Source organism: Erpetoichthys calabaricus, chromosome 14 (assembly GCF_900747795.2).
Source record: "Erpetoichthys calabaricus chromosome 14, fErpCal1.3, whole genome shotgun sequence".
NCBI lineage: Eukaryota > Metazoa > Chordata > Cladistia > Polypteriformes > Polypteridae > Erpetoichthys > Erpetoichthys calabaricus.
The window spans coordinates 107469687-107494471 of NC_041407.2; the positions used below are offsets into that span (position 1 = coordinate 107469687).

General features: G+C 41.0%; 1 protein-coding gene across 1 annotated transcript in view; it reads left to right on the plus strand.

Moving 5' to 3' along the window:
* The window catches only part of cdc27 (cell division cycle 27), an 80956-nt gene extending 63341 nt beyond the window's left edge, over positions 1–17615 (plus strand). Inside the window, exons 15-19 of the mRNA XM_028818726.2 lie at positions 1006–1123; positions 5692–5820; positions 5917–5991; positions 11314–11482; positions 15852–17615. Of these exons, the coding sequence (XP_028674559.1) occupies positions 1006–1123; positions 5692–5820; positions 5917–5991; positions 11314–11482; positions 15852–15937 (577 nt within the window). The 3' untranslated portion in view covers positions 15938–17615. The remainder of the gene's footprint in view (positions 1–1005; positions 1124–5691; positions 5821–5916; positions 5992–11313; positions 11483–15851) is intronic.
* The last annotated feature ends 7170 nt before the right edge of the window (positions 17616–24785 follow it).

Consider the following 24785-nt stretch of genomic DNA (forward strand, 5'->3'; position numbering starts at 1 on the left):
GTAACCAGACGTGTTAAAATCTCCACACTGGGTGCAAAGACCTCAGATCTGGAACTTCAGGGTGAACCTTAAAGGACCACCAAAAGTCTCCCCACTTAGCCTGGGAAAAAGAGACGCATACACTGGGCACCCCTCCAGGCCCAGATCAAGATTAATCAGTAAGACCTTTCTTAAAAAGTAAGTTTTCAGTTTGCAAAGTAGTCATACTGGTAGCCAGTGAAACTGTCAGAATTTTCACTTGTATCGTGTTAGGCCATTATGTCCACTCCTAGATACGGCTTTGATCGGCTAGAACCAAACTATTTGCATATTTGTAATGCAACATAACACATGAGCATTTTCAAACCTGCTGCAGTGATACTTGACGGTAGTGCCAGTCCAGTCCAGTGCAATGCCCACTCTTACACACACCCACACTTTTATCGCGAGAGTTTGCAGTCGTGAGTTACCCTAACCTGGGAATATGGAAGGAAAACTGGAGCACCTGAACTAAAAATGTACATAGACTTGGGCAGGAAGTATCGGTTCCAAATGGATGACGACGATAACAACCAGGCGTGTTATCAAAATGGCAGCTGCACTCAATGTGCTGCCTCTACTCCATAATCTAGCTTGGCCAACTTCATGGGGCAAGTATTTTGCCTCAGGCAAATTTCTCCACTTTTGATGTCACTACATTGGTTACCTGTGTCATTCAGAATTGACTTTAAAATACTGCTTATGGTTATGGTTTGACCTTCTTGGTGACATTAAATTTATGGTCATTCAATAATCTTTAAAAATATTTCTGTTTTATGATTATTTTTAAACAATGAATACAGTCCTGCTTGGGTCCCCAGGTAGCAAATGCACATGGTGTCTCTATGGCACTTCTCCAGAAACCGACCCTCCACCAAAATCCTCATCACAATGGCCATTAGTGTTGTTAATTGTAGTAAAATTGAATTGATGTATTACGGCCACAACGAACTCTTGTTAATTGTGTTCATTTCTTTAATTCTGTAGGTATGGCCTGGGGATGATTTATTATAAGCAAGAAAAGTTTACTCTGGCAGAAATTTATTTCAAAAAAGCACTTGGCATCAACCCTCAAAGTTCAGTTCTGCTGTGTCATGTTGGTGTGGTGAGTATGTTGTTGCATCTGTTTAAATGTTTTTCTTTTAAGTTTTTATTTTGTGAATGATTCCAGCAAGAGATTTATAAATACAAGAGCCAATGAAAAAGTAATGAGACTGATTTTTTAAATTTAGAGTCGGATAACTGCACAGGCTTGAAACATTTTCTTTTACAATGATTCAAGGACAAGTAACATTGTCTCTCAAAGTCACTCTTAGCGATGCAGCCGTGGCGTTTTTCACTTTATCTGAGGAGAACTTCTTTCCATGTAGTTGCTGTTATTTCAGTTGTTGTTCCATTAGTGCTGTCCTGCAAGCAGAAGGCAACATTTGATGACACACCTCTGCCGTACTCTCACAGGAACGTCCTCTTCATCCCCCATGACATCACACATGAGGTGCTTCCACTCGCCGTGACAGAACGCTGAAGAATGCGGTGGTCCAACTGCAGGTTCACACACGTCAATATGTGTCGTTCACAAATTCCTGCACAGCCAAGAGTAGTCTCATTACTTTTCAGTCAGCCCTCACATGTAGAGTACCTCTTTGGTACCAGTCTTTAGCCCTATTTGGACAAGATCATTTTTACAGTGATTATTACTGGAGGACCCCTTTGATTTTAGCCTTGTCCCAGTCACTCAGTTGATGGGGTTACTGCCATGTTGATTCCTATGGGGTTACTTTAACCTCGTCTTCATTTTTTTTTTTCTTTTTTGACTTTTTATTGAAGATGTAAGGCTCCATAATCTTTACTGAGACATGAGTATTCAGTCTGTACAAAGTTACTGACATTTTACATGGGACAAAAATTAGAGACAAGCAATTTCTGTTTTTAAATTCCCACAAATCGCACTAGGCCGCGATACAGCAAACTGTTAGGTCAGCTATCTCATGCTGGCTGGTGGTTGAGATGGTTCCCCACTGTTTATGTAAAGCACTCTTAGAAAGTGCTATATAAAAATAATTCCTTATTATTACCCAGCAGTTAATGGGCTTAATTGTAGATTAGTCTTAAATGTCGGAATCGGATTACATTAAGCCACTTCTAGGTTTGTGTTGTCTACATTGTCTATAAAATTCAGGTTCTTTTTACCTGTTGAGCACTTGATGATTTTCATCTCCAGACAATCCAGTATTAAAGATGATTTAGATCTTAATGAAATGATTTTGTCGTTTTCCAATTTTATAACATCTTAACATGCTTTCGACAGACAACACCAGAAGTGACTACACACTTCAGTTCGGGGCCTAATGTAGAAATGCCATCATTTGCCTGGAGGTGACATTTGAGAAGCACGACGATTGTTCATTTCAAACAGGCTAACCCAGTCCAGCTTATTATTACTACATGATTTCAAATCTGCAAACGGGTACAAAGTTAAAACGGGTCTAATTGAGAGCATATGAGCAGAGTTGAACTTTTGCGGTGACGGATATCCATACAGAAATGATCAGTGGAAATGCCACATTCAGATAGATAGATAGATACTTTATTAATCCCAAGGGGAAATTCCCATACTCCAGCAGCAGCATACTGATAAAGAACAATATTAAATTAAAGAGTGATAACAATGCAGGTATAACAGACAATAACTTTGTATAATGTTAACGTTTACCCCCCTGGGTGTAATTGAAGAGTCACATAGTGTGGGGGAGGAAAGATCTCCTCAGTCTGTCAGTGGAGCAGGACGGTGACAGCAATCTGTCGCTGAAGCTGCTCCTCTGTCTGGAGATGATCCTGTTCAGTGGATGCAGTGGATTCTCCATGATTGACAGGAGTCTGCTCAGCGCCCGTCGCTCTGCCACGGATGTCAGACTGGTCAGCTCTGTGCCTACAATAGAGCCTGCCTTCCTCACCAGTTTGTCCAGGTGTGAGGCATCCTTCTTCTTTATTCTGCCTCCCCAGCACACCACTGCGTAGAAGAGGGTGCTCGCCACAACCGTCTGATAGAACATCTGCAGCATCTTATTGCAGATGTTGAAGGACGCCAGCCTTCTAAGAAAGTAGACAAACTGTCACTTCTGATCCACTTTACTGTCCTCACCCTTCATAAGGCCTTACTCTGTCATTCAGCCTCTATAAACTGCACAGTTACGTAATGTAACATTCTCAAGCTGCCTCACTCCTTAAAGGGTCGTAGCGATGGGAGCGAGTCCCAGCAGCATCAAGTGCATCTTACATAAGTCAAGTCTGTTTCAGCATTTGTGAGGGGGACATAATAATGGTGAAGGTCCATTATAACATGAAAGCCTTGTGTCCAAGTTGATTTACTTTTGATTACATTTTAATGTTCAATCCGGAGTAAACTTTTAGGTTATTAACTCTCTTAGGGCGGATGTCGCCTTTTGTTGACAGGAAGGGTTGAGGGCGAATGTCGACAAAAGTCGACATCCAGGGATAGAGGGCGACAATCAACTGTTAATGGCGACAAATCTCACTGTCACGTCACAGGCATTCCCTCTGTGCTTGGAGGAATGATAGACTCGTTGACTCGGCAACTAATCCTTGCGTGTGCGTGAGTTGCGAAATGTAAACAATGGCAAGATGGCATCGACATGTGACAAGGGAGCGAAGCGAGTGCAGAAAAGAAAACACTCGGCAGACGATGTTTTGCACATTATCGCGGAGTCGGACTCTGATTTTTCAGAATCGGATTTTATTGACAGTGATCAGGAGATCAAGCAAGAGAGTGAGAAGCCGGCATCAGCTGATCAAACACCAGCTGATGCCGCGCCAGCGGATCTGCTGCCAGTTGAGTGCCTTCGCGCAGCCGATGCATCTACGGCAAGGTTCGCGTGGGATAAATACACAGACATTGATCCGTGGGAGCCGAACTGGCTACCGGACTTCACAAGACAGCATGGCTTGCTGTTGGACACGACAGATCACCAGCTGCTGTACTTCAGGTTGCTCTCTCCTGATGCTGCTTTTCAGCTACTGTCAGACGAGACAAACAGGTAGGCAGAGAGATTTTTTGAATCGCGGGCTGCGGTTGCATCGCATTCTCGTTTTTCAAAGTGGAAACCCACAACAAAAGACAAGATGAAGCGCGCTGTGGCATTACAAATAGAGATGGGACAGAACATGGTCCAAACGTGCTTTGTCCCCTGGTGGCTTTGGACAGGTTATGCAGCGTGATGATAGGTACGTGATGCTGCAAAGTTTTATTCACTTCTGTAATAAACAGAAGCAAATCCCATGGGGTGAGCCAGGCTATAACATCATGCATAAAGTTCATAAAGTTTCAGAAGATGAAAAGAGGTGACAATACGGTTTTCATGCAGGCAGAAAACTTGGTGGCAGTGGCATGGCACGATGGCAAATGGGTGACTTGTCTCTCTACAGTACACACTAACAATATATGTGAGAAAGTGCAGCAACAGACAATTGAAAAATAGGCACCAAAGCAACACGTATTGTAAGGAGTGCAATGTGGCAATGACTGAAATTGGCTGCTTTGAGCGAGATCAGACTTTGCTGTGTAAAATGTATGTGATATGTATGTGAAATCATAGAGTATGCAGGCTCATACAACATGCAAGACAGTAACATTTGTCAAAAGTAAATATTTTTTGTTGATTTGATATGTTAAACAATTGCTTTGTGTTCTTTTTTAAAAAATGTTAGTTTTTGGAAAAATATTCAGCCCTGGGTGAAAAGAAACAAAAAAAAAATTAGCCCTAAAAGAGTTAACACGCAGCCCTAAAAGGTCCTGCCATATTACATGACTCTTCCAGCTGTTTTCATCGACACAATTTTACTGAGTTGGGGACAGTCGCGGCGCGCTCCATTGACAGCCAGTTGTGTAGTCGGACTCGATCCAACCAGCCAGTGACTCTCCCTGACAAAATCAGGTAGCTTTGATTTTTGCCTTTATTCGTAGCAGTGGGGGTCCGTGTGTGCATGAGAGCTGAGAACCAATGAGCACTCACCAGGTATAATGCATAGAGTGCAGCTATGATGAATAACGGAGGCAGGTGATTTAGGCCGTGCAAGCAGAAGACACGACTCGCCTGTCTGATGTCCTGTGCTGGTTGTACTATGACAAAAAGGAACAGAGGATTTTACCAGAAAAGAATTTGTACAACACCAGCCTTGTCATACACAACAGTATTGGCTGTGTGAATGTGGTGATACTTTGGAAATGTGAAACTGTGATGGAAAATCACCTTGGAGTTATGTAATTTGTCATGTCCTCCGATTAACCAGTCGTGAAGACTGACATCCTCAGATGACAAGATCCGCAGGTGCTGACATCCCCTTTGACTAGACCTTGTGTTACCGTTAGTAGAGTGTCTTTTTGTGGTATTCTATGAGAAGTCAACCAAAATGACACCTTTTATTGGCTAAAAAGATTACAATATGCAAACTTTCAAGGCAACTCAGGCCCCTACTTAAGGTAAAATGTAATCATCACCCTAGTACTGTGGGTATTCTATTTAATTTTTGTGATGTGTACATGGTAGGGAATTGATCTCTTGTTGCCTTAAACTAAAGATCATGACCATGCTCTCTGCTGCTGCTTCTAACTGTTTTTACTGAAATGATGTCCCTCTTCTCTTTCCTCTCTTTCAGGTACAACATGCCCTTAAGAAGTCTGAACATGCTTTAGAAACTCTAAACAAAGCCATTAATATTGACCCCAAGAACCCACTATGCAAATTCCACAGGGCTTCTATCCTGTTTGCAAATGAGAAATACAAGGTAAAGCTCCCCTGCATGAGCTCTGTGTGTCCCGCCTTCCGGTCAGCTTTGTCCACTTTGGACTCACCGCGTGTCCCTACCTTCTTTCATTTTTAGGCTGCTTTACAAGAACTTGAAGAGCTGAAGCAGATTGTTCCAAAAGAGTCACTTGTTTACTTTTTAATAGGAAAGGTAAATAGTTTTTCTTTTCATCTGGACATTATATTCAATGTATATTTAATTAAATGATTTGATTTAACATCTATTCCTTCAAATACTGTAGCTTGTCTAAATGGAAATATAAAAGGAGAATTTCTGTTCCATTGCTGGTCTTGCTTAATGGCAGGGAGGTGAAGCCCGAAACCTTTTCCTACAAAATAGTGCATGAGGCGGCTCTGGAGTGCACACTCACTCGCACACCCCCAGGCACTCATTGTGTAAGTTTCTGAAACTTACCAGGAACGTTTATTGGGTTTATGTGTTCCCACCCTTGAAGACTAACACACACACAGATCCTAGACAGACAAAGTCTCGACTGGTACCAGTTGCCGGTCACCCTGCAGTATTACTCACTGTCACCAGCACTAACAAACATGGGGGTGTCGTTGTGACACATAAATGTGCGACTCTTTTAGTTGGATGCCATTTGCTAACCAAATAATGTCTTGCTTTTTCCTCTGTTGTTCTTATTCTTGACAAGCGACCTCAACAGCCTTTATAAACCCTGTGGGTAAGACAGTGGCAATTTTGCCCACACTTAGTGACTTCTTCTTACTCGAGATAAATGACCAAATATAGAAAATATAAAAGCAATGTGGTATTTATTAATGTATAACAATATCCAATAGAAGAAAAATATAATAGCAACTAAAAACTAAACAGTCTTAGAAAAGCAGACTGAAAATCAGAAATGTCAAGGGGTGGGTGTTGTCCTGGGAAACTTTTGGTTTGGTGATCTGTGTTATTCTTGGTTTATCTTTTTTGATGTCTAAATCAGATGGTCTAACATCTCTTCATTTCTGATGTCACTTTCTGTGTTCCCACAACACCCCCCATGTATGATTGGTCCGTCAGTTGAGCTATATCTGTGTTAAAATGCACACGTGGGGTTTCGGGACATGTGACTTCGCACACATTTGACAGGCTGTCTTGCCCTGCAGACGAGTGACTCTGGGTAGAGTGTTTGATCTCTTAAGTTCCTATGCACTCCTTCCTTTCTCAAGCTGTAAACTGATTCTGTCATTTCTAGTCCTATGGCGTCCATCCGTTCTCAGGTTATAAATGAATAAAAGCAGGTTTGTGGCATCTGTACTTTTTTTTTTTCCCCATTCCCAGGTCATAAACTAATTGAAGAAACTGATTGGAACAGATGTATAAATTACTGGTACAAGACAGGAACAATACACAAAATAGACTTGTAATACCTCTAATTAAAGTCCTGTAAATGCGGATCATGCTGTTTCATTTGAGGAAAATAATTGAGACTTGATAATAACAGTCTACTGCAGTTCACAATCTGAAACTTTTCCACACCAGGACAAGGCTCAATCACAGTTGTCTAACGAGCTTGTCTTTACGAATTCTCTTAAACTCATGTGGACACACAGAGAATGTGCACGTCACTGGTTTAAGGGGCCTTTTCCAGGTATATTTGGGTTAGCCGGTTGCCCCCCTAATCTTTTACCTCCGCTCTCTGCACTCTTTGGCCTCCTTTGGACCAAGACTGTATATCACCTGACACCACCTTCAAATGCGTCTTGTTTGACTTCCCCCTTGGCCTCATCTAGTGCCCCCTCGTTGAGGTGCACCTCTTTACCTAGTCGTCCACATGCGCAAACCAACCCCTAATCTGGTTTTTCTCTTAACTTAAAGTTAATAAAAAAACTATCTCTATCTATCTATCTATCTATCTATCTATCTATCTATCTATCTATCTATCTAGTGCCTTTCACATCTATCTATCTACTATATAGTGCCTTTTATATCTATCTATCTATCTATCTATCATATAGTGCCTTTTATATCTATCTACTATATAGTGCCTTTTATATCTATCTACTATATAGTGCCTTTCACATCTATCTATCTACTATATAGTGCCTTTGATATCTGTCTATCTACTATATAGTGCCTTTTATATCTGTCTATCTACTATATAGTGCCTTTTATATCTATCTATCATGGTGCCTTTTATATCTATCTACTATATAGTGCCTTTCACCTCTATCTATCTACTATATAGTGCCTTTTATATCTATCTATCTATTATATAGTGCCTTTTATATCTGTCTATCTATCTACTATATAGTGCCTTTTATATCTGTCTATCTATCTACTATATAGTGCCTTTTATATCTGTCTATCTATCTACTATATAGTGCCTTTTATATCTGTCTATCTATCTACTATATAGTGCCTTTTATATCTGTCTATCTATCTACTATATAGTGCCTTTTATATCTATCTATCTACTATATAGTGCCTTTTATATCTATCTGTCTATCTACTATATAGTGCCTTTTATATCTACTATATAGTGCCTTTTATATCTATCTATCTATCTACTATATAGTGCCTTTTACATCTGTCTATCTATCTACTATATAGTGCCTTTTATATCTGTCTGTCTACTATATAGTGCCTTTTATATCTATCTTCTATATAGTGCCTTTTATATCTATCTACTATATAGTGCCTTTTATATCTATCTATCTCTCTACTATACAGTGCCTTTCACATCTATTTATCTACTATATAGTGCCTTTCACATCTATCCATCCCATCTAATTTGCAGTGATAGCTGAGAAACATATTTAATCTCATGTTTTCATGCAGAGCGGAGATAATAAAGATTCTGAAAGAGTAGACATTAATGGTGACCAATGCTACAAACAATATCCGAAGCATCAATAAAGAAAAAAAAGAAAAACCTTGTGGTGCTTATGTTGCATAATCCACATGTCAAGTTGTCCAGTCGTATGCTTGCATTGAGCAAAAACGCATTTTTATTTAAATATTGTAAAATGAAACACCACCAGAAAATGCTTATTTATGTCTGAGCACATTTTATTTTCATTCACCAGAGCAATAGAATTGAAGACCTGCCTCCCACCATTACATTTAAATTCATTATCACAAGTGGAGTACCTCGGAATTATTTAGTCGCATGTCTGTGAAACTGAACAGGGGACTTGACCATTTTCTTGTTGATGCATTCCAGATGTACACAAGTCTGACGCTGATCCTCCTCCTGGTTTTCATTCACTTTTCCTTAACTTTTAACCTTTAGTTTTACTCGCCCCTCAGTACACATTTTTTGTGATAACATGAAGCACAATGTTAGCCAATGAATAAGCTGTTACTGGGCTGACCAGCGAATGAGGCGAGGAGGCGGGTCTTCACTCTGAGCACGTTCCATTTTCTTTCACGAGAGCTTTTTCCTGGAAGTGGTTTATTTAACACAATTTTATTAAAAATACACGTGTTTTGAAGGTTATAAGCATGTGACTGGACAAGAGCAATGTGAGATTTTTGTCATGGACTTTTTAATACTGTTTGCAGTTGTCCAGTGTTGGTCACCATAGACACTTATTCTGTCAGAAACTTTATTTCCATTCTCAATGGGATTAAAAAAAATTGTTGGCCATAACTGCAAACTACATGGTGTAAATTAAAAAATAAAAAGTCAAATTTTTTGGCTATAGTGACCTGCTCCAACGTACTTACACTTACAAGTACAGACATATTTACTGTAAAAGCCATTGCCTTTAGCTGCACACTCTCCCTTTCTCTGCACTCTCTCATAGTTTCTTTAGTATGGGATAGATAGATAGATATGAAAGGCACTATATGATAGATAGATAGGTAGGGGCCCGTTCACATCAGTTATACGTACAGAGATGCACATTAACACTGATGCCTTTTTCACTTATTTTCTTGTAAGTTTCTGACTCATTCTTAGCCGGTGCGGGTGATAAGCCCAATGTCACGAACCCCATTATCTCGGGACAACTGGCCTTTAGTCCATGGCTGTTTATTATGAATATTCACAGCAGTCCTTCCTTTGCCCGCCACCTGGAGGACGCGCTCACTAGAAGCTCCCCAGCACTGTAAGGTGTAATGGGAGAAGATAATAAGAAAGTTGCTTGTAAGTTCACATGCGTCTTTAGCGTCTCGATGCACATCAGTTTCTGTTTTAATGTGGTCATTTTTAATGGCGTCTGCCTACAATTTTGTGTTTAAATTTTTCTGTTTAACAAAATAAATAAATTGCCCCTGTCACGCCCTATAGTGCATATTTCAGTATTACTTTAGTGCGATGACCACTCAGGTGCATCACTAGTTTCAGCACTTATTAAGCGTTTAGCCTCCCCTCTCTAATAAAGTGGGGGTGGGGGGGTTCATTTTGGATTTTTCACAGGGTTGATGAGTGCTTGGGGGGGTCTTAGGGGGTGCACCTTCAGAACACCTGAAACAGCAACCAAGAGCTCTGCTTGTGAACATCGGGGGCTAAAAGCTGAAGTGCATTGGACGGGAGGCGGGAGGGGAGTGGCGTGGCTCATTGATCAGGGGCTTAAGCCTTAGAATTCCCCCCACAACTCCACTGTGCCCGCTTAGCTAAAGAAGGTGACTGCAGTCCTAAAGATGCATCAGAGACGATTTTGGGTACATTGCTCCATGGTTCTTAGGGCCATCCACATGCACACTCTATCTGTACGAAATGGAGAAGGATGGCGGCTGGAGAACCGCTAGAGGCGAGCTTACTGTGTCGTGCACGATGGTGTGCTTTCTTGTGTCTTCATATAAAGCATATCGTGCTTTTGACAGTGATGTGTTAGGGGACCATTGGACAGAAATAATTTTACTGGGGTGCTGTCCTAAAGAAAATGTTAAGTGAAGATAATTAGTTATAACAGCTGATGTTGTTATATTCAGCTATGTGTAAGTGTAAATTACCCGTCAATAAATTTAAAGTTTTGTTTGAGTATGACAAATAGTGCACCGCAAGATTACTGCAAGGTCTTAGACGTAGACTGGTGTCAGAACCATTCACAATTCTGCAGTGCCAGGCAATGGTGATGCAAATCTACAGAGCCTTACCCAGCAAGCACCACTGCATAATGCGTAACTAAACAAGTTACCTGGGACCATACACTTCATTACTATAAACGTTTGTGATGCACCACATGTTGGAATTACACATGCAATGCATTTTACCACTACATGCATTACAATATCCATTCCAGCGGATGGCGCACTGCAAATGTTAATGCTCAGTCTGCTGAGATCTGCATTGATTTAGATTTCAGCCTGTCATAGATGGGTACACAGCTAGTTAAATTAGAAACTGGTAATTATATGAATTAATAAATAATTGAAATACCAAGAATAACAAATAAGAAGCCACGCATACGTAATAAAGATAAAGTGTGAGGTTGCTGGTGGACTAAAACTGTTTTGTGCTTTTTTTTCTTTTGAATTCACCGTGTATTACACATGTGTGCCCTCGTACAGGTTTATAAGAAGCTGGGTCAGACGCACTTGGCCTTAATGAATTTCTCCTGGGCCATGGACCTCGATCCCAAGGGGGCCAACAATCAAATCAAAGAGGCCATCGATAAACGCTATCTTCCGGATGACGAGGAGCCAGTACCTCAAGAAGACTCCTACCCATTTGACTCAGGCAAGTGCACGTGTGTGTCCAGCAGGGGGCGCTCCCACCCCGGGAATGTGTTTTGTTTTTTTATTTAAATTAATGCAACTCATCACTTGAACTTGTACATACACCCCTTTAGTAACCGTAAAAATATTAAGACAAGAGAAATGTGGTACAAAAGGAGACATACATTTAACTTGCACTGTGGTATAACCATTTAAACATTCAAATAAAGCCAAAGATGAGCCATTGGAATGGTGCAGTCATCATCCAGTTTAGTGGGGGTCCTTGACGATTTTGAAGTTCCATTTCAGTGGAGCACTGAAGGCCTACTTCTTGCAGACGGCTTAACATTCATCAACAAGCCATAAATTCCCACACGTTGCATATTCAGTGAGTTATTTGTGACAATTACCAGATATGGGGAACTCCCGACGGAGCTATCTGGATATGTTATGTATGAACCGTGGTCTTCAGAGACCCCAACAGAGCACATTCTTTTGACTGTCTGTGCACATCTACCTGCCTGAAATGGCTGTCCTTGCTTCAGCTGCATGTATGCCAACACAATTAGGCTGACCAGTCATAATTATCAAATAACTGATTTTTTAAAATTGTGGTTACAGCGTGCTGTCGAGATCGGAGGCGCTGCTTACAATTCAAGATTGTTCAAGAATTCAGTGCCTTGAAAACAATATTCAGCCCCCAAAACTATTTTCATATTTTATTGTCATAGATTCAATCCTTACAGTATACTAAAGCAGGATTTTTTTTTCAGCTTATCAGCACAACAGTGCTTGACTTGTCAAATCAAATGAAACAAATTGAAAACTGGAAGATTTAAAAGGTTCTTACATTTACCATGTATACTAACATATAAGTCAGTCTTGAAACCCAAAAAATCGAACATAAAGTCAAACCCAAACTTATACGCCCGTTCAAAAATGTGACACTTCATTTTTTTTTTTATTTTTTTTTTTTTTTCATCTTCTTGCCTCCTCCTCCTTTAATATCTCATCAGTTTCTCAGACAAATCGAATTTTGGTGCAGCAGCACAGTTACCAATTTCTTTTGCGAAGTACTTCAACGATGTTTAGTTTTAAACCATTCTGATTGAATGGTCCATCATAGATAAGGGATGTTCTTACGATAAAGGTGTGAGATAGAAAATGCAAATGTCACTTCGGAATAGTAGACAGATAGATAGATACTTTATTAATCCCAAGGGGAAATTCACAATTGATAGGAGTGATCAATAAAAAATAGAAAAATAAAAGCAGAAAAATGAATTCGTACATGGAGCTGCTGAAAAGGCTGCCACTCTTGGCGGTGCCTGAGTCATAATATGTAGAATAAAAAAGGTCGTCTGCTCCGTGTTTCCTCTGTCAGGTGGGCGTTAGCACATCATAATCTCTTGGACCAATAGCGTGAGTTTTCCGCATTTGACTTATACGACCGACATTATAAAATACTGGAAATTATACGGTAAAAGATAGACAATCGATAAAGCCATTAAATTTAACCTAATAACAAATCAACCACCAATATGAGATATCACAGAGCACCTATCAGTTAGACAGATAATCACAGAACAGGTGGGTTTTCAGTTGCTTCTTAAATATATTGAGGGAGTTGGCAGTACGAATGAAGCTGGGCAGCTCGTTCCACCAACTACGACCTACACAGGAAGAGAGTCTGATTGAGAATACAGGGTGAGCCAAAAAGAATACAGGGTGAGCCAAAAAGAAGTACCACATTTCAAACGTTTACCCTACATACTCGTGTATTAGTCGATCTCGTAGATAAGTCGAGTGTATTTTTAAGCCGAAAATTACGAAATTTGTTATGACCCACGTATAAGTCGAGAGTAAAACTTGACAGCTATCAGAGATAGAGGGCGACAATCAGCTGTTAATGGCGACAAAACTCACCGTCACGTCCCAGGCATTCCCTCTGTGCTTGGAGGAATACTAGACTTGTTGACTCAGCAACTAATCCTTGCGTGTGCGTGAGTTGCAAAATGTAAACAAAGGCAAGATGGCGTCGATATGTCACAAGGGAGCGAAGCGAGTGCAGAAAAGAAAACACTCAGCAGACGATGTTTTGCACATTATCGTGGAGTCGGACTCTGATTTTTTAGAATCGGATTTTATTGACAGTGATCAGGAATCGAGCAAGAGAGTGAGAAGCCGGCATCAGCTGATCGGACACTAACCGATGCCGCACCAGCTGAACGCATTCGCGCAGCTGATGCACCTACGGCAAGGTTAACGTGGGTGGAATACCCAGACGTTGGTCCATGGGAGCCGAACTGGCTACCGGACTTCACAAGACAGCATGGCTTGCTGTTAGACACGACAGATCACCCGCTGCTTGTCTACTTCAGGCTGCTGTCTCCTGATGCTGCTTTTCAGCTACCGTCAGACGAGACAAACCGGTAGGCAGAGAAATTTTTTGAATCGCGGGCTGTGCTTGCATCACATTGATAGCGTGCGTTGCCTTGGTTCTTTTGATTCCAAATTTGGTTGCACGTGACAGCTAATGGTATGTTTGTTATCCAAAACCTGCTAATGCTCAAATTCAAGTATTTCACAGTTTAACGAATTATTTAATGAAATTAGAAAAAAACTAGCTAATTAGCAATAGTATTGCTGGCTTACAATTATTTCAAAGACCATGGGAAACAGCAGATGACCGGTGACTTAACACCGTGAAGCGTTGAGTGTACAATGTCATTACCCACATTCTATGGACAATTGTGTTGCCCTGCGGATAAGTCAACCCTGTTTTTTTTGAATGAATTTTAAGGCATAAATTTTTCGACTTATACGCGAGTATCTACGGTATTCCACAAAAACGCTACAAGATAAAATAAGTTTCATTACGACACAAGAAACGGTATACAAAATAGATTTTCTTCACTGTGTTTTAAAAACGATGTCTTCAAGGTGGTGGCCATCATTGGCAATACACTGTTCGAGACGATTTCTGAATGCTCGCATGACTTGTTCGGTCATTTCAAGGGGAATAGCTGCGATTTCGTGGTGAATAGCATCCTTGAGGGCTTCAAGGTTTTGAGGTCGGTGTGTGTGTATACCTCTGACTTGAGGAAGCCCCATAAGAAGAAATCGCACGGAGCGAGATCAGGCGAACATGAAGGGCGCCCAACATCGCCACACAGGGAGATCAACTTCCCTTTTTTATATACTGTATTTCCAATCTTACAGATGTTATTTATTGCATGATTCTATTTTTTATAGTGTCTCTCCAGGTACTTCTTTATTTACTATGATACACTGCCAGTGTAGTTCTCAGATGTTTTATTAGTCATTCAGTTTTACAAAAAAAAAAAAAACAACAAAACACTCCCATAATCCTCTGGATGTGTTTTCTGATGTCTATGTGCTTACTGTATGGACTTCAGATTTCATTTATGTAATTTTTTATGTCGTTTTTATATTTTATTTTTGTACTGTTTCCATATTTTTTTTTTCCTATGTTGCATTGCCAGTGTAGTTTTTAGATTTTTGTTTTTATGACAAACTTTTCTTTGTGTTTTAATTGCGTTTTTCTCCATGCTAATTTATTTCCAATTTATTTTATGCAATATATTATATGGCTAATTAATTTTATATAATTTTTTTTTACACTGCCTTGTCGATTTAATTTTTTTATTTATTTTTTTTTTTTTCATTGTTTGGTTTTTCGACAGACTCTCCAATCTCTCTGTATGTGTATTTGTGTATTCATGTATTTCCAATTTAATTTATGTCATTTATTAGATTTTATTTTATTTTAATACCTTTTCTGTTTTTTTTTATTTTATTTTAGCTACACTGTATCGCCAGTTTAGATTTTTATTGATTTTTTTTTTTTATTTTTTGGATGGACTTTCCTGTATTTCTCTGTATGTGTATTTGCTTTTTTAGAATTCCATTTATCAAATTGATTACATGATTTTATTAGTTTTTTTTCTACTGTCCTTTTCTTCCCCTACTGTGCTTTGTTGCCAGAATATTTTATTTTTTACAAGTGCTCTCATTTCTGTCTGTATTTGTATTTTCTTTTTTCTATTTGCTTATTTATAGATTTTCATTTGATGTTGGTGATTTTATTATTTTCATTTTTTTCTTATACTATTTCCAGTTACATTTATTTTATTGACTCTGCTTTGTTGCCTTTATAGTTTTTGGGGTTTTTTTCCATCGTTGAGTTTTTGCTGTGTATTTGCTTTCTTCTCTTTATTTGTGTATTTCTAAGTTCATTTTTATAATTTGTAATTTTTTCTTTTTTTTACTCGCCTGTGTTTCCGTATTTCAATTGTCTTTTTAATTTTCCAATGTGTGTCTGTGTGTGTTTTCCGTTCTGACCTCTCGGTGTTTTCTCGTCTTTGCAGTCGATGCAGAGGAGTCTCAGGAGAGCAGCATGACAGACGCCGATGACACTCAGCTTCACGCAGCAGAGAGCGATGAGGTGTATTAGCCCGGCGCCATGCTGCGCTCCCATCAGCCCTGCGTTTCCAGGGCCCCGTTTACTGCTGCTGACACAATACCTCCAATGCCTCCATTTACCCCCACACTATTCTCGATGAGCTTCTTGCCGCCGTGTACTGCTTGTTCCAGTCTTGCACTTTTTTGCCAAACCACGTAGTTCCATTTCATGGGAATAGCGGAGGACGCCCCCTGGGACGGGTGTCGATGCTGGGCCGTAGTGTGTGGCCAACGGTGAAAACTTTGGACCGAAATGAAAGCCACAGTTGGCACCTTCCGAAAGTTTCAATTTCTTTGCTGCCTGTGAGTGAAGATCTTGACAAACTTCCTTGCATCTTCTGGATTCGTGGTGTGTACCTTTTTTTTTTTTTAAATCATTGTCCCCCCCCCCCCCACCCTTCCCTTTTTTTATTTTTGACCAGGAGAGACAGAAACTATTAAGTCTTACACGAGTCGATTTTATTTGAACGGAAATTATGCTTGTTGTGTTTATGAGGGGCTGTTGTTTCAGGAAAGTGCACGAGTATCATGCTGTGTGCTGGACGGTGAAAACTTGGGGATCCCAAACCCAACACCGGACTTTTAATGCAGTCGAAACGTTTTTTGTTGTTTTTTTTTTTAAATGTGTATATATATGTATATCACAAAAAAAAGTTTGAAAAGGCTTCCTTTATTTTTGTTCAGACAAATCTAATGAAAAGTTTCAAATGTGTGATAATGGATTCAAGATTTTACGTTTACATCTTCTAGTGGCACCTGCAAGAAAAAAATAAAATAAAATAGTGGTTGATAACACGATCTTTTAAATTCTGGATCTCAGTTTTTTAGTCAGATTAATCACTAAGGTTCTCTCTTTCCTGTTATCGAGCCTTTAGAAATTTAGAGAAACCTTTTTTTTAAAAAAAATAAATAAAATCACTGAAAATGTCTGCTTATTTTTTATTTTTTTATCCCTGCTGAATACGTCCATACATGAAGACTTTTGTCGCAGGATAAGCAGATCGTCCAACGTGACGAAAGTTTACGTCGAGGTTAGCGTCGCACAGAGAGCTCACACGGGAGAGCCGTGGGGTGACGTCTGCGAAACGTAATACGTAACGGATGTGTAGGTGCAGTTTTTTTATCTTTAATATATTAGACTCACAATTAATGGGAAACGGTCACAATCTTCTACCTTCTTAATATCGAACAGTATTCCTTGCGTTGAGAAAATCGTAGTGTAAAACGATGCGTCCATTTTTGTATAAATCAGTAGAAACGTGTGGACTGGCACTGAGGGAAGAACAGAAAATCCCAAGAATCAACACGGCGGGTAGGTGGGGGGTCCAGCTAATGGATGGCTTACCCATCATTACCACCGCATTGAGTTTTGGGATTGAGTTCTCCGCCACCGCGCCCCCCCCCCATGCTCTCAACTAGACCACTGACGTCACTGATCCGCACATTTCTAGCGATGTGTTTTATGAAATTGGCTGTAATGGTTCAACACTGCGATTTTCCCCCTGAAACATTAAAGAGAGAATCGTGACTGCCCTCCCTGAATATTCACTCACCGACTAATCTTAAATTTCTGAGATTCACTAGTTTGGGAGGGAAGTGCGTTCTGATTTACTTCCACGTGTTTGTCGACTAGTAAAGTATCAACCTTTTTTATTTTATTGTATTTATTTTTTTAAATAATGCTAGCTTGCCCCACATGTTTGTGCGGAGAAGATTGGAGATTACAGGCATCCGTTAACAAATCAAGATTGCAGGGCTGTCCGTTTTAACAAGAACACTCAAATCAAGACAAAGTCGATAATCACAGGGAACGCTGCCCTCTTCTTCTGCATGCCTTTTGTAAAATAACGGTCTCGAGAAACGACGTCCGTTTTGCACAAATTATAAAATCTGAAGGGCCTGAACGTCTAAATGATAAGCACCTCGTTTAACCCTAAACGGACGGAATCTGCTTGTCTTTTAAGATGCAGAGGCGCTGCGTGCGGAGCGGGACCACAGTAGACGTACACCGACGACGCCAGGGGTTTGGTTTATCCGGATGTTTTATGACAAATCCTGTTCATCTGTGAGCCGAGAAAAACTAAACGGTGCAATTTTTTTTTTTTTTTTTTTACTGCAAATTACGTTAAACAGAAGGATATTACTGTCTTCTTGAGAATATGTCAATTCATTTTTTGTATTCCCAAATGTCTTTTGTTTTTTTGTTTGTTTTTTGATCCAGCGGTGTCCCTTTCCCCCCCAAAACAATACAAGTATTAGAAATCACATTATTTTAAAACCATGCAAGGCATTCTAAGTGGCTGATTTTCTGGGAATTTGGACGGTCATGTTCATGTTTTGCAAGTCAACTTGGTGCGTTTATGTCAAAAGCGCAAAGAAAAAGAAAGTATAAATGGCTGAAATATGCAGTGTGAGTGTGATGTACAACTTTTTAATTTGCATTTTACAAGTGAAACTTGGTGTCTTTTTTTTTTTTTTTTTCTTTTTCCTATTTTGAAATAATTGTACAGTCTTAGGAGAAGTCTTTCTGTTAATATATATTTGCAATTCATTTTAAGGATGTGAAAAATATGGAATAAAATACTTTGAACAAAGGCTTCGGAAAACCGCTTTATTTTGAGGTCACCGCGTCTCTCTCTCATTCGTTCATCCGTTTTGTGCTTTTTGAGCGCTGATGGGTGCTGGAGGCTGTCGTGGATCAGTGACGTCCAGCAGCACTCCAGGCAAACCTTTTATTTTGGCACTGAAATGAACGCCTTCCCAGGGTGCTTTGCAAGCAAATGGTGTCGGACAAGCAGGAGTATGGGACAACTACATGGCTAAGCTTTGGGTCATACCACCTCCAAACATTAGAGGGCGCTGTCCGTAACACCACCTCGTCTTAGACCTCCAGGATGACACTCCATTGCCAGACTGATGTCTAAGACTAAGTCAGGCCCGGTCTTAGGTATTATGGGGCCCTAGGCAAAAGGGGGGGTCCAGCTCTGCGAAATGCGTGAAAATTAGACCAAGGAGACGTTTTCTTGTAACGTTACGAGGTCATCACCCGGAGTAGTTAGCTGCTACAATTTAGCCCGTTTGAACTGTTTCCACTGGGCACCACGTGGCGGTATGTAGCTAAGCCGAGCTTAGTTTTTTTGTCGTTTTTTATTTTTTGGGATATTTGAAACTTTTGGAATGCATTGCGAGGGGAGGGGCGGGCCGTCGATCCGGGGCCCTAAGCGGTCGCCTACTTCGCCTATGCCTAAGGCCGGGCCTGACTAAGTCCTGCCGCTTTCACCTCAGTTCAAATAGAAAGGATATCCACGCCAGAAATCCGCTTTCGTTTGTCAAACTCACATGTGAGTACGAAGAGCACCACACCAGGAGTGCTCCTTATGTCGTGGCGAAAAATTGTCACCAAAAGGCTTTTTACCTGAAATGAAGGCTATTAGGACTCAGAGGATGGGCAGACAGAGTTTATAGCTTTATTACAATAAAACAACAATAACACGGACTCAACCCAATACGGCCAAATTGAACTGAGCCCTGAACATTTCTGGACTCAAAACTTGTCTAGTAATTTCTTATCGTCCTGACCTCGCTCAGATTAGCTCATTCGCTGTTCCCTCTGACTCCCCTCTGCACCTGCCCAGCCGATACCTCGAGTTCTCATGGGAACCATTATTATCTCCTGACTGCCCCCTGCAGCAGGCCTCCGCTATTTCTACTGTCTGTTGTTCATCTTTATTTTCTGTTTTTGCTTATTATGATTGGCTTTGGCCGAGCAGATGTTCCCTTCTTCCATATTTGGGCTTTCTCTTATCACTTCCCTTTCCTTGGCTTGCAAACTACATTTTACTTGGTAGGTTAAAGCTAAGCTTTAATTAAAGAGAAATATGGCATGTGCTTTTATTTAATCATTTGCTCGGCAGGCCTGACTTGCATTAATATCTGCACTAAGGTTAATGCTTATAGATTTCTTTATGCTAATACAGTAATCCCTCACTTATCGCAGGAGATAGGTTCCAAGGCCAACCGCGATAACTGAATTTCCGCGAGGTAGGGACACCACATTTATTTAATTATTTAACATGTATTTGGACGTTTTTAAACCCTCCCTGTATTGTTTACAACCCACCATTTACTCTATTAATAACAGGGACAACTGCTAAGCAATATGAAATCGGTAGATAAGTTTACACTTACTGTATAGCGAAGTACACGTAGCAGCTTGTAGGCGGCCATGACGTCGTCGACCTTGTTGCAAAGATTCCCAAAGCAGATTCCATCCAGACTACTGCCTTACCACGTCCACTTGCAACTCATTTTGCGCCCTGATTAAAAGACACTGCGGCCGTAGATCTTATATGCTTTTCCTCCTTTTTAAATAAAAAGAATCGTGGACTCATTGATGCCGTAATGGTGTCCTGCAGCGGTGTAGCTGTTCCCTTCCTTCAACATATCCAAAACTTTTACCTTTTCTGCAATTATTTGCAACTTCTGTTGGTGCTTGGACACGGCCCCTGCAGCAGTAGCACGTTAATGCTGAATGAGTGAGATGAGACTTCCTGGTTAATGCAGCACTCCGTCGCTGAGCCAATCAGCAGCACACAGGAACTTAACTGCATGCTCTGATTGGGTAGCTTCTCAGCCATCCGCCAATAGCATCTCTTGTATGAAATCAACTGGGCAAACCAACTGAGGAAGCAAATAAAAAGACCCATTGTCCGCAGAAACCCGCAAAGCAGCGAAAAATCCGCGTTATGAATTTAAATATGCTTACGTATAAAATCCGCGAAGTCGTGAATCCGCGAAAACTGAACCGCAAAGTAGCGAGGGATTACTATACATGAATACACTAATTTTATTTTCCGTACATTACATCATAATGACCTTGTTAGTAGCAATGCCTTCTTTTACTGTTTCTGCTGATTTAAAATGGCTGTGCACCGACGCTTCCCATCCAACCTGATGGAGCTTGAGAGGTGCTGCAGAGAGGAATGGGCCAAACTGGCCAAGGATAGGTGTGCCAAGCTTGTGGCATCATATTCAACAAGACTTGAGGCTGGAATTGTTGCCAAAGGGGCATCGACAAAGTATTGAGCAAAGGCTGTGAATACTTATGGACATGGGATTTCTCAGCCTTTTTATTTTTAATAAATTTGCAAAATCCTCAAGTAAACTTTTTTCATGTTGTCATTATGGGGTGTTGTGTGTAGAATTCTGAGGAAAAAAATTAATTTAATCCATTTTGGAATAAGGCTGTGACATAACAAAATGTGGAAAAAGTGACGCGCTGGGAATAACATCTTAACATGCTTTCGACAGACAACACCAGAAGTGACTACACACTTCAGTTCGGGGCCTAATGTAGAAATGCCATCATTTGCCTGGAGGTGACATTTGAGAAGCACGACGATTGTTCATTTCAAACAGGCTAACCCAGTCCAGCTTATTATTACTACATAATTTCAAATCTGCAAACGGGTACAAAGTTAAAACGGGTCTAATTGAGAGCATATGAGCAGAGTTGAACTTTTGCGGTGACGGATATCCATACAGAAATGATCAGTGGAAATGCCACATTCAGGTAGATAGATACTTTATTAATCCCAAGGGGAAATTCGCATACTGATAATAACAATATTAAATTAAAGATTGATAACAATGCAGATATAACAGACAATAACGTTGTATAATGTTAACGTTTACCCCCCCTGGGTGGAATTGAAGAGTCACATAGTGTGATGGAGGAACGATCTCCTCAGTCTGTCAGTGGAGCAGGACGGTGACAGCAGTCTGTCGCTGAAGCTGCTCCTCTGTCTGGAGATGATCCTGTTCAGTGGACTCTCCATGATTGACAGGAGTCTGCTCAGCGCCCGTCACTCTGCCACAGATGTCAGACTGTCCAGCTCCGTGCCTACAATAAAGCCTGCTTTCCTCACCAGTTTGTCCAGGCGTGAGGCGCCCCTCTTCTTTATGCTGCCTCCCCACAACACTACTCCGTAGAAGAGGTCTTCTTCACACCAAGAGCGCCCCCTCGTGTTCGGAGGTGGTACTGCTTAAATCACAGCCCAGTAGGTGCCCCCCCGCCACTCCCACATGTTGGACAACATTCAAACTTTGGATACAGCGAGCAAAAATAAGTGTCAAATGTGTCAATGTTGTTCTCAGTAAATATATTTCTAATGGGGCTGTTGACATGGACTTTTCACCAGATGTCGGTAACAACCCAAGTAGTCCACACATACAAAGAAATCAAAACAAGAATTAAGTCCATAAATAAAGTTATGTGTAACAAAGTGGAATAGGAATTAAACACATGAAGACAAGGAGATGCAAAAAGGCCTGGAAGACCAAGAAAGCAGCTGACGTCTGTTACTCCTGATAGCCCCCCGTCAGTGCCAATGAATACCCGCTGCTTTAGTCCTCATTAATGGCCTATCGTTACCAGGGTGTCACGCAAGAAGCACCTCATGATGGGTGAATGCACAGAGCTCTCTCAAGACCTTCATGACCTTACAGCTGGCATTGGTCACAGACGTCTTTTCTAAACTTGTGAATGACCCGGTGAGCACCGTTGGGGCCGTAATCCTGGAGTGCAAAGAACATCATAAAGTGGCCACGAGCAGGTTTTCCTCACAAGATGTCTGACAGAGGAGTCAAAAGAATAATCAGAAGAGCTGAGGACCACTCGTGGAGAGAGCTTCAGAAAGACCAGTAAGTAGAGCACTCCACCGCCATGGTCTGGCGAGACTCCACTGCTACACGTTGAAGCTCGTTGAAAGTTTAGTGCACAAGATTTGGACAAGAAAATTAAATAACTGGGAGAGTAGAGTCTGGTCAGAGGAGAGCAAAGCGGAACTCTTTGGATGTCATTGGAGGAGAAGTGGCACTGCACATCATCACCCCAAAAACACCAACAGTGAAGTTTGGAGGTGAGAACAGCATGGTGTGTGTGGGGAGCTGGCAGACTTCATATCACTGAAGGAACGATGAATGGAGAAATGGAGCGGGACATTCTGGATAAGAACCTGCTGCTGTCTACCAGGACGCTGGGCATTTCAGCAAGACGAGGATCCCAAACACACAGCCAAGGAAACTCTCGATTGGTTTCACAGAATAAAGAAATGAAAGAAGCTGCTAGAATGAATGGCCCAGTCAATCATCCCCGTTGAAAATCAATGGAGAGAACTGAAGGTTGGAGTTTAGAGAAGAGGCCCCCAGAACCTTCCAGATTTGAAGACGGTTTGGGCCAAATACGTGCGACTCGTTTCTCCATACAGTCTTGGACCTGTCGTTACCAACAAAGGCTCTTCTACTGAATATTAAATACATTTCAGCAAGTGTGTTCAATACTTATTCCCTGTGTCACTCCACTTTATTACACATAACTTAATTGTTTTGATTTCTTTGTATTTGGGTTGTTACTGACATCTGGTGAGAATTCAACGTCAATAGCCCCGTTAGAAATATATTTACTGAGGAAAAACGTTGACGCGTTTCATATTTATTTTCCCCGCGGTAGATATTTGAATTTTTTGGGGGGCATAAAGGTGACGTGTCTTCCTTGGGTGAGAAACTGGCCCATCAGCATTGTCACAAAAGTAGAAAGATACACGTCGATGAGGAATCCAAACTCCTCTTACTGGCCAGCACTGGGCCGTGTTTAGGCCGCCTGTCTCCTTTCACTTCCTAAAATCAATTTTAGAGATGGTGCTGTGGTAGTGCTGCTGCTTTACAGTAAGGAGACTGTACTGGTGCTGGTCATCAAATTAGAATATCATGACAAAGTTGATTTATTTCAGTAATTCCATTCAAAAAGTGAAACTTGTATATTAGATTCATTCATTACACACAGACTGATGTATTTCAAATGTTTATTTCTTTTAATGTTGATGATTATAACTGACAACTAATGAAAGTCCCAAATTCAGTATCTCGGAAAATTAGAATATCAATTAAGACCAATGCAAAAAAAGGATTTTTAGAAATGTTGGCCAACTGAAAGGTATGAACATGAAAAGTATGAGCAGGTACAGCACTCAATATTTAGTTGGGGCTCCTCTGGCCTGGATTACTGCAGCAATGCGGCGTGGCATGGAGTCGATCAGTCTGTGGCACTGCTCAGGTGGTATGAGAGCCCATGTTGCTCTGATAGTGGCCTTCAGCTCTTCTGAATTGTTGGCTCTGGCGTATTGCATCTTCCTCTTCACAATACCTCATAGATTTTCTATGGAGTTAAGGTCAGGCGAGTTTGCTGGCCAATCAAGAACAGGGATACCATGGTCCTTAAACCAGGTACTGGTAGCTTTGGCACTGTGTGCAGGTGCCAGGTCCTGTTGGAAAATGAAATCTGCATCTCCATAAAGTTCCTCAGCAGCAGGAAGCATGAAGTGCTCTAAACCTTCCTGGTAGACGGCTGCGTTGACCTTGGACCTCAGAAAACACAATGGACCAACACCAGCAGATGACATGGCACCCCAAACCATCACTGAGTGTGGAAACTTTACACTGGACCTCACGCAACGTGGATTCTGTGTGTCTCCTCTCTTCCTCCAGACTCTGGGACCTTGATTTCCAAAGGAAATGCAAAATTTACTTTCATTAGAGAACATAACTTTGGACCACTCAGCAGCAGTCCAAAGGCGAGACGCTTCTGACGCTGTCTCTTGTTCAAGAGTGGCTTGACACAAGGAATGCGACAGCTGACACCCATGTCTTGCATACGTCTGTGTGTGGTGGTTCTTGAAGCACTGACTCCATGTGACAGTCCACTCTTTGTGAATCTCCCCCACATTTTTGAATGGGTTTTGTTTCCCAATCCTCTCCAGGGTGCGGTTATCTCTATTGCTTGT